Source organism: Pteropus medius, unplaced genomic scaffold (genome assembly GCF_902729225.1).
Source record: "Pteropus medius unplaced genomic scaffold, Ma_sr-lr_union100, whole genome shotgun sequence".
NCBI classification, from domain to species: Eukaryota; Metazoa; Chordata; class Mammalia; order Chiroptera; family Pteropodidae; genus Pteropus; species Pteropus medius.
In genome coordinates, this window is record NW_024344370.1 from 5858575 (window position 1) to 5870187 (window position 11613).

Below are 11613 nucleotides of genomic sequence, written 5' to 3' on the forward strand. Positions count from 1 at the left end.
ATAATACCTGATCCATACAAGATAATTATATAATAATTCTATTTTAAATATATATACAATTTCTTCTACAAACTCAAGGAATGGTTATATCTATGACTGAAAAGAAAATTTCTATCTAGGGAAAAGGGACAGACAACATCCCACTATTTTATCTGTAGGAAATCTAAAGTGATGAAGGGTTAAATAACTTTTTTAAGTTTAAAAGGGCAAAACCTGGATGAGCATCCAGTTTTCCTGACTTCTAGAGTAGATCGCATAATTTTATATGAACATTGTATTTATTATATTACATGCAGATTGTGTGTGTGTGTGTGCGTATGTGTGTGTGTATGTGTGTGATTATTTGGAAGGGTGGTTAATATTGCAGTTAAATACACTGGAAAACTCCTATTCTGCCTCGATCGACTTCTTATTCTTTGAGGCTTTGCTCACGTCTTTCCTTCCCTGCCCATCCTGAGCTGGATGCCTCTTTTCCTTGTTCCCACTATCCCCTGTGCATAATCATGTGTTTCTTAGCCCTTACAACTGTGATCTGAAATGATGTGTGAATTCAGCAGCCTCTTTCACTAGGCTTTAGGTGCTACAGGGAAGTTTGTTCATTTTTGCATCCCTGTTACAAGCACAAGGCATTAGCACAATGTCAGTGCCTAATTTATATTCATGTTATTGTTCTAATAATGTCCAATTGGTATTTCAGTAACTAAATCATCTTCTTTTAAACCACCTTATACAAAAAGTTAATTCTCTCTGGTTGAAAAAGTTCCAGTACATATAAAAGGTAAAATTTTCATCACTTTATCATCTCATGTGTCTAATTCAACATTTCCCATTTTCGTACCCTACAGAGTTAATCTCTGAGATGTTGTTAAATAACAGTTTTGTGTTGGAAATATTATTCACCCTAGCAAGCCAGCTAGTAGTGGTTTAGCTCATAGGTGCTGGGGGCAGACTGCCGGGCCACGTTAGGTGTGTGATTAGTTCACCACTCTGTTTCCACTCCCTTCCCTGTAAGTAGGACAAAAAACAGTCCTATCCTGTCAGAATTTACTGAGTAGTACACAAAGGATTTAGAAGATATAGTTTGTGCTAGGAATATGTTGACTACTATTATTAAACAAAGTCAAACAGTTTTTTCTTTCATATTTGGTTTTGTTTTGTTTGCTTGCTGTAGGACGGCTCAGTCTTTAATATGTTGAGTGCCTATGAATCTCCAAGTAAGCAGTATTTCCTGAATTTACTTGATGAAAGACCTACTAGAAAATCCCAGGAGTAGTCCAACTCAGAATATACTTTTGGAAATTCTTACCATCAATTTAAAAGAATATTAACACTTTCTGAACCAAATTTGGAACACTGGCTTTACAAGTATAGATGTAACCTGAGGCATTGGGACATAGTATTTGAAAGAACTGTTCTAGCAATCAAACAAGCCAACAAACAAGACTTGTGTGTTACTGCATTTAAAAATCTTTTCTAAAAACTGAAGTGCAAGTGAAACAATGAGGACTGCAAACATTGTTCAAATTAAAAAGAAAAAATAGGTTTTACGCATAGTTTTCTGATAAAGTTGGAAAAGTATTACTTGATGAAGATGAAGAGCTAGTCTTCCTTATTCCAAACTTATACCATTTATCTTAATTCTGATGCATCTGTTAAGAACTTCCTGTAGAGCCAGGAAACTTTGCAAGTATGAAATAATCTGAAAGGAGGAGGTAAAGAAGGAAGTAACTGACCAAAATGAAAAAGAGGAACAAGTCCTAAACCAAAGCACATTTAAAACATAATCAAAAGAACAGAAGAGAGCTAGGCATACCCATCTCAAGGTAAGTAAAAACCTGATTTAAGGTGTGTAGATAATGAAAAACTTTAAGAAACAAGTTCATTTTTAACAATCAATGACTTTTTTTTAAATCTTACTAAACACAGTTTTTTTTTTGGTGACCTTAGGGGATGACAGGGAAAAAATTTACAAACTGAAGATGCTGTCAATGTTTCTTTTTAAGTACATATGATCACAAGTATAAGATTAAGCTTTGCTGTCACCTTGTTTCCAAACAGAAGGGCAGCATCTGACTTTGAAAATTCCAGTTTATCAACAATTTGTAATTTTAAGCCAAAGGAATAACAAGTAACCTGTTGGAACTGTTTTCTGAAACCAAAACAAACAGTTTTCTTCCACATTGGGTGAAACGAAATTTATTTAGATGTGAAACCATAATCGAAGTGCTTTTGTTTAACGTATGTTTTTTATTCTAGTAGGTCTTTGTCATGCAGAGTTTTTCCTAGTAAGTTATTTTGAAGAAAGGAAAAGGATACCTTTATTTTCTTTTAAAAAGCCTTGTCTTTATCTCAGTGAACACTTCTTCGACAATTTTAATATTTGGAATGTACTAGAATGTCTACTTTATATAGAAGATCATGAATAGTAAAAATAAATTCTCCTCTTGAAAACTGAGAGAGCATTTATTTTCAGGAGACAATAATTGGCCTTCCCCGCTTTGGTTTCAGGTCTTCTGAAAATATGATTAATTTCAATTGATTTTGAAATTTAGCTCAAATATGCTGGCAAATAATCACTTAAATAAGTATTTATACCATAAAATATCTTAAATATGACCACTTCTTATCTGTTTCAAAAAGGAAATGCATTTCTAATGGCTAAAGTCATTTGCCAAAACTTTGCCCTCAAACACAAGCAGTGTGCCTGGCCTTATAGAGGAGGGACCCTACCAAAGTTCCAAAGAGATTAAAAGATGTCTAGATCCGGGATATCTGTTTCTATAGTTTTACCAAATACATTTTATAAATTGACTGAATCTCATATTCAATTTGGTATTTAATGTGAAATGACAACTTGAAATTTTGCATGTTGGTATATTCTAACCATGAACAAATTTGGGAAAGTTTAGTATCAAACAAGAAAACTCACTGAAAGCAGGGCACAAGTTCATGGGCTTTCTTTTTCCCTGTTTATTGTTATTATTGTTATCCTAATGCAGGTTGCTCATTCATTAACAGTTATTTAATGAACTAGATATTTAATAACTACCAGTACTAGTGCTGGTAATATAACTACATAAGGTTCCCAGCCCTCAACAACCTCAGAGCTGATCAAGCTATACAAATTAAGTACAGATGTGCTTGACAGCATTTACAGAAATTTGGGTAAGAATAATATTTTGGGGCAAACTTTACTTGAATCTTGTTTAGTATCTTCTTAGCTGTTAAGGAAGTTATTTAACCTGTTAAATCCTGTCTTTTCGCATCCATAAAATAAGAATTACAATAGTATCTATTTCGTATGGCAGCTGTAGGATTAAATGAGATAATTCATGTAAAGGTGTTTAGAAGGTGACCCAAAAGAAACTTTTAACAAAATATTATTGATGTTGACATTCAATAGATGATGATGATGATTTCGCAAGCACTATTAACAATATTGGATGACTATAGTTAATAATATTGTATATTTGAAAGTTGCTAAGAGAGTAGATCTTAAAAATTCCCATCAGAAGAAAAAAATTGTAACTATGTAAGGTGATGAATAACTAATCTTAATGTAATAATCATTTCACAATATATACATACATCAAATATATATAATGTGGTACATCTTAAACTTATACAATGTTATATGCCATTTATATCTCAACAAAATGAACAAAAAAACACCTATTGGCAGTAACTCTTTCTGAGGCTAAGCTGAAAACACACAACGGTAATATTGTTGATAAAATCATAATAGAATATTCAGTCTAGTTGAACGATTTCTGTTTCTTCTTTGCCATTTTAAAACATTAACAGAAAACACTTTAAAATTATCTTAAATGAATAGAATTTATTTCCTGGAAGGTGTGGGAAGACTGGTAATAGGAAGGCTTTTTTTTATTTTATGCCACAGAGCTCTTTTCTTCCTTTAAATATAAACTATACCCTTTAGAAGACATCTCTTGAGTTTTAAACTATCGACAAGCAATTAGAGGCTAAGATTTTGAGTCATTTGTTTATTGAATCATTAATTTGATAAATATTGATTGAGTGCCTTTTCTGTATTAGGTACTTTGCTAGTCTCTAGGAATATAAAAATGAAAAGACCTGATCCTTGCCCACCATTTATCCAGGTAGGAAGATAAACAATTTTCTGTAATTTAGATTATCATTCCATAATAGAGAAGGAACTCATTAATATGGGACTATAGAAGAAGGAGTGATTAAGAAAAAGACATGGTCCCTGACCACGCCACAGGCTTCACAAAGGAGGCGATAGGTAATGGAAGTGACTGTAAATGTATGCTCTTTTCCCATTCTTCTTATTGTGTTCACAGTGTCGTCTTTTACTTGAAAATTATAAGCCAATGTCAAAAACCATGTTGAAATCTAAGTAATGAAATCACTCAGGCTTGAGCAGGGACATGTTCTTCTAAATCTTTTTATCTTCTTCTAACAGCTAGTATTATATTCTGTTTTGAAGCATGAACTCACTAAATGCTGGTGCTTAATGTATAGGTAGAATTTTTATTATGCTAATTTAATAAACATACAATTAATAATATGTTTTTAATTTATAGCAGGCTTCTGGATGGCAAATCATTCAACCTTCCTTTTCTTGAGTTTTCTACTCTGCTATTATCTTCCACTCATTTCTGCTTCATTCTGTGATTCACAGACAGAAAAGAAATTGGAGTCGATTAAAATCCCCCCTGACACAGTACAATTATACATTAATGGTTATAATGTAAAAAGCATCAAATACAACGAGAATCATCTTCCAAAACTAAGGTTCTTCAATCTCTCCTCTAATTGCATCAGGACTTTGCCAGATCATGTTTTTTCAGATCTGAAAGAGAAGTGCCTGGAAGAGCTTCCGAAATTACCTTTTAACTGTACCCTACACAGAATTACATTGGTCTGTACCTGTGGATTCATTAAGGGCTACACCATACCAGTAAACAACACTGCTTGTGTGGAAATGTTGAAAAGCTGTGGAAACACTTCAATGGCCATTCCTATAGGAATTTCTCTTCTTTTACTGTTGGTGATCTGTGGAATTGGGTGTGTTTGGCACTGGAAACACCGTAACCAAACACAATTTACCTTACCAAGGTTTTTGCAAAGAAGAAGCAGGAAAAAAGACTATACTAAAACGCTCATCTTGGGTCCCCACGTTAGCAGTTCTAAGAATAAAACCTCAGTTCAAAGCCAAGGCCACAAATCTGCTATGGAGGAGACTGACATATATGACCACTATGAAAATGTGGAAACGAGGCCTCCCGAAGCTAAAGAAGAAACCAATAAGGAACTATATGAGAACACGCGGCAGACCAACATTGAGGAGCATATCTATGGAAATGAGACAACGTCTGAATATTATAATTTTCAGAAGCCTAGTACTTCTGAAGTCTCTCAAGATGAAGATATATATATTCTTCCGGATTCATAGTAACTTTTAAAATACTGAGTTCAGTTATTGGAGGATAAATATTCACTGGGACTTTTACTGTACTGATGTCATTATTAATCAAGTTCTTCTGATGAAGCGTTATGTCTCATCTATCACCACCCTTCTCACTATATGAATCACTGTAGATTAATTTTAAATATCCTCTCCACCCTTCTTGACTTTCTTCAGAAAATATTTTCAATGGCCACATCATTCCTTTGCCTAAAACCTTCTCTTTGCAAAAGACATAATACACTTAATTCTAAGCCCAGAATTCATGATTTTCCACAATTGGTTCCAACTTACTTTTCCAGTGGTTTCTACCAATCCCTCACTTCTCTGCTTTCATCAGAATCATCTTAAAACATGCCAGACTCATCCCTCCTCCCCAGTTTTGCTTGTCTGCCCCCTCTCAAGCCTGCCTCTAATCATAACTTCTATAAATCTTCTGAATTATTCCAAACTTACATTTACCTTTTTTTTTTTTTCTCATCTCCTGTAGATTTTGCTGCCTGTTTAATTCTTTGGGCATTTAAACATATGAATGTTTGCTATAACATTTTATTAAAGTATGTTGTATGAGGATGTCTTAAATTCACTACTAAATAGTAAGAACTGCCTCATATTCACATTTTAGCCCCGAAGCCTAAATCATCACATGAGGCACTCATTATTCTTCAATTGACAAGAATTGCATTGTACATTTTGCTAAGTAGTTTTGAAAAAATCTAACAAATTTATCCATCCAAGCAATATTTATTGAGTACCTTTTATGTCTTAATGTATTGTGCACATGAAGGGAGTAAAACAAAACAGTAAAAAGCAAAACATAGGTCCCGAATGTGAACTGTCTAGTAGGAAAGAAAAGACAATAAATAAACAAACAAATACTATGCCAGTTTTTAAGCTGTGATATCTCATTTCTAAACCCACCCTCAAATTGCTTGGTACTCTGAAAACTACATTTTTCCTTTGCCATCTGGATCCCTATTAGCTTTTGTCAATAGGGGGCACTTAGGAAAACTGGTAGGTGACAGGAAGCAAAAGGGACTTGCTCCATTTGTGCTCCTGTTGTTCCAAGCAGGTACTGTTGCCATGTAATTTACTCCAGCATCCCCAGTTGTTTGCAGTTTCTAATTTCTTCAGCACTCCCAGAATCAGCTTCATTGCACCTGTCAGAGATTCTAGCACCAGCCAGGCAGCACCCTCTCCTTAGCCTCTGAGAACTAGCTCTACAGGGTCCTCCTCCAAACTCTTGAGGGACTGACAGGAGACAAATGGTACCCTCGGAGCTCTAGGTCCTAGCCCCGCAGGGAACCTCTTTCTAGGTTCTGATAACTCCCAGACCTAGGCATGGTGGCTATTCCCTGAAATTACTATCTCTGTGGTACCTCAGTTTCCTCGTTTCATCTTTTCAGTCTACCAATACATTTTTTGCTAATTTCCTATATTCAGTTTGCCATGTTAAAACAAACTGGTATGGTTTTTATTTCCCCAAGTAGACCCAAAATGATACAAATAAAAAATGTAGAGTAGGTGCTTTGAAGAAAAAAAAAAAAAGCTTTCTGTTTTTGAAAGCAATGGAGTTGGGTAGAGAAAAGGGTTTGACTTTTAATAAGATGGTCAAAGGAAGCCTCTCTAATGACACACTTAATCTGAGACTTGAGGATGAAAATGAGTTAGTTATCCATGTAAATGTGGTGATGAGCAGGGATAGGGCCAGTATGTGAAAAGAATCCGAGGCATGGAAGAATCCGAGGCATGGTGTTCTGGGAATTTAAAGAAAGCCATTGTGGCTTTCTTTTAAGGGTTGGTGAAGAAGGGACTAATACACAATGCAGCTTTTCATAGGTCTTAGTATGGCTTAGACTTTATTCTGGGTGCAAATGGAATCTAGTAAAGGTTTTTAAGCAGAGGAGTGATGTGATAACATTTACATTCTTAAGAGTTACTGGATTGAGAAATGACTGGGAAGAGGCAAGATGGAAGTATGTAGGGTAGTGAAGAATATTGTTTGGTAACTTACTAATTGATGAAAATTCATAAAGATTAGAAATAGCTCCTGTTCACCTTCTAGAGAAGAAAAGGATTAATCTTGTCTTCAACTTCTAGATTGGTCCTAGAGCAGATGATCATTTTAAAGTCTCAAATAAGAAGTTTTTTTGCTAGAATAATCAATATCCGTGCCTATCTAGCACCAAATTATGGGAGCTGAAAATAACCTGACAGAAATACCACCAGAGCTTATGTCTTGGCAGGATACTGGGCATCAGGCCAGAAGGAGTAGGGGAGTTAATCCAGAATAACTAAAAAGGTGAGAAGAGAAGAGTGAGAGTCTCCATTGAGGTGGCAAGAGTGGTGGGAACTAGAGAAGCAGCCTTCAGTGTCTGGTCTGAGCAGTAGCTGGGAGGTGGCAAAAAGAAAGGTTTTCAATGGCCTAAGCAAGAGCCCATTTGATGTGGAGATCAATAGTAGGTTGGAGTATATTACTCTACCTCATTATTGGGGTATATTATTATTATTACCTTTATGTTGAAGTATAAGACAGATTGAAGTGAAATGTTTCAAGTTGCAGGCTGAAAGCAAGGTCAAGACAACCACCAGGTACTCATTGTTGCTGGATATTGGCCATATAGTCTTACAGAGTCTAGTTATGAGTCACTAGACTCATTTCTATGAGTACATAGCAAAGCCACACTTATTGTATTTGATGCTACTGTCTTCTTTCCCCCACCCCCAACATCCTTCCTCTTTTAATTGTGGTGAATGCGGTTACTTTTGCTAATAATAAAACACAGATACAAACTGCTGCTCACAATAGATGTAAGATAGACTTTATTATCTTTATCTCTCAAGGACAATTTTCATTTTTGATATTTTACGAAGGCAGAGAAATATTGCAATAAATGATGCAGATAGGAGATAGAAATTTGAAAGGAGGTGCAGGGAAAAAGGAAGAAGAGAAGGAAGAAGAGGAGGAGGAAGGAGAGGGAAGAGGAGAAGTGAAGGTGAAAGTGGAAATGAGAGAAGCGGGGAGAGAAGAGGGAATAGGAAATAGGAGAGGGGGACAAAGGATGCGGAGTATGCACAGTAAAAAGAGAAAGCGAATAACAATATCTTTCATACACTTCTGCTCTCCCCCCATAACTAGTAGGAAGGTAAGTAGTTACAAAAAGAAGAGAGAAGTGGTCTGCCTTTATAACTTGGTTGAATGTAGATTATAATTGTCTACCAGTGAATACATTGATAATTGCACATACTCTCATCATGGAAGTGTATTTGTGTATTTTGCAAACCTTCTTGCTGGTCCTCAAACCTGCCTTAATTTAGGGTCATTATATTCTCTTGGAGTTGAATGTCCTTCTCCCAGATACTCACACTCCCAGCTCTCCCATTGAAAGACGCCTTACTCAGAGCTGACAACGCAACCTGAAACAACCTCCTATTCCGACCCATTTTACCTTTCTTTGGTTCCCTTCATAGCACTAATCATTATTGATAAGTGTTTGTGGGTATATTATTTATAATTTATTCTTTCTACCTAGAAAACGAGGTCCATGAGGGCAGAAACATTTTCTCTTTTGATTTCTAGTACTACTTGATTGCCAGTACTCTGCTTAGATTAGCTCATTTATGTTTGCTGATCACATTAATAAAATTTTTCTTTAAGACTAATACTCTTGGTGAAATTGTTGAAATATTTTGGAAAGTAATGTAATAGGAAGAGTTACATATATTATTTTGAACATCACTAATATGCAAGTGTATACTAAGGCAGATTTTTTTTAAGAAGGAGCAATTACTTTGGATAGTTTTCTTTTTTTAGGTCTTTTTAAAATTTTTCATTTATAGCTAATATTCAATATTATTTTGTGCTAGTTTCAACATAGAAGTTAAAGATTTATATAATTTATGAAGTGACCCCCCCAGCCCAGATAAGTCTAATACCCACCTAGCACCATACATAGTTATTACAATATTATTGACTATATTATTATTGACTGTACTTTTACAAATAATTTTAATTTTTTTCAGTAATAGTTGGCATACAATATTATATTAGTTACAGGTGTACAACATAGTGATTAAACATTTATATAACTTATGAAGTAATCACCCTGATAAATCTAGTACCCATCTGACACCATACATAGTAATTACAGTATTATTGACTATATTCGTTGTGCTATATTTTATATCCCCATGACTATTTGTAACTACCAATTTGTACTTCTTAATCTCTTCTCCTTTTTTACGCTCCCCACCCCCAACCCTCTCCTGTCTGGCAATCATCTAAATGTTCTCTGTATTTATGAGTTTGTTTCTGTTTTGTTTGTTTATTTTGTTCTTTAGAATCCACCTGTAAGTGAAATCATAGCATTTGTCCTTGCCTAACTTATTCCACTTAGCACAACACCCTCTAGGTCTATCTATATTGTTGCAGGTGGAAAGATTTTATTCTTTTTTATGGCTGAATAATATTCCATTGTATATATGTACTACCTCTTCTTTATTCATTCATCCATTGATGGGCACCCAGGTTGCTTCCATATCTTGGCGATCGTAAATAATGTTGCAATGAACATATGGATACACATTTCCCTTTAAAGTAGTGTTTTGGGTTTCCTCTAGTAAATACCCAGAGATGGGATTATTGAATCTTTTGTCTCTTGGTATAGCCTTTGTTTTAAAGTACATTTTGTCTGGTATAAGTATTGCTATCACAGATTTTTTGTTTGTTTGTTTCTATTTTCACGAAATATCTTTTTTCGTTCCCTTATATTTTCACTGTGTGTGTGTGTGTGTGTGTGTGTGTGTTTTCTTTTTGCTCTTTCAATTGGATGTTTTCTGCTACATTGTCTTCCAAATCACTTTTTTCTTTGCTTCGTCTAATTTGCTATTGATTCCTTCTAGTGTATTCTTCATTTCAGTTATTGTATTTTTCATGTCTAACTGGTTCTTTTTTATGGTTTCTATGTCTTTTTTTATGCTTACTATCTCTTTGTTAAAGTTCTCACTAAGCTCATTGAGCATCCTTATAATCAGTGTTTTCTGAACTCTGTATCTGGTAAATTGCTTGCTTCCATTTTGTTTAGTTCTTTTTCAGGAATTTTCTTCTGTTCATTCATTTGGGATATGTTTCTTTGTCTCTTCATTTTGGCTGCCTCTCTGTTTTTATTTTTATGTATCAGGTAGATCTGCTATGTCTCCCAGTCTTGGCAGGGTGCCTCATGTAGTAAGTGTCCTGTGGGGCCCAGTGCTACTGTCTCCCTGATCACTTGAGCTGGGTTCTTCAGGGGTATCCCGTGTGTGGGTTGTGTGTACCCTCCTTTTGTAGTTGAGCCTTGACTGATGGCTTATAAGTGAGTGGGATTAACCCTCAGGCTAACTGGCTGTGAGGATACGTCACAACCAAAACATATAAGCTGCTGTGCAGGGGCTGACCTCACAGAGCCAGATTCATCCCACCAGATTCAGCTGGCTCTGGTGTCTACCGAGACCATCCTTTGGGTATGCCATTTATGGGGCTAATTGGGTTGTGCACCATTGTGGTCTGAAGCTGGCCAGCTGCTGTGTGGGTTCTGGGGCCTCTTCGGAAGGGCTCTGGTGCAAGCCAAATTCAGCCACTGCCTATGACTACCCCAGAGCTACCTGGTAGGAGCTACAGAGTGATCACAGTTGTTAGCTGCCTGTGCTGGATCTGCAGATGTGTGGGAGAGGCCATGCTGCAAACCAAGGCTGGGTGCCATCAGTACCAGGCCTGAGGCAGCTCAGCAAAAGGCACAGGGCACCCCCAGGCCTGGCCTGTCCTGCTAGCTGCCTGTAAGACTCAGACATGTGCTGAAAGGGTACAGTGCAAGACTGCAGTCTAAAAAGCCTCTGGTGGTGCACAAGTAGGGTGGGATGAGGTCCTAGGGAGTCATCAGGAGGGAGTAAGTGGAGTTAACCAGGCTAATACAGATTCAGATTTGACCAAGTGGTAGGAAGGCTTAATATAGGAAAGATGGCACCTGTCTTCTGGTTGTGTGAGAGAAGAGTTTGACACAAGAACAATGCAGCTGTTCCTCTATCCCTGGCCCTAAAGCCACACAATTTGGTGTCCCCTTATACGGCTCTGGGACACCGCTGTCTCTCTCCCAGAGCCTAAAGTGAATGCCTGTGAGCTAGGGAGT

At 36.3% G+C, this 11613-nt stretch overlaps 1 protein-coding gene across 1 annotated transcript; it reads left to right on the top strand.

The window, feature by feature from the left end:
• The first annotated feature begins 1779 nt into the window (after positions 1-1779).
• On the top strand, positions 1780-5907 carry GAPT (GRB2 binding adaptor protein, transmembrane). The gene is made up of 2 exons (XM_039870244.1): positions 1780-1823; positions 4569-5907. The coding sequence occupies exon 2, from the start codon at positions 4580-4582 to the stop codon at positions 5438-5440; it is 861 nt and encodes a 286-aa protein (XP_039726178.1). The 5' UTR covers positions 1780-1823; positions 4569-4579; the 3' UTR covers positions 5441-5907.
• The last annotated feature ends 5706 nt before the right edge of the window (positions 5908-11613 follow it).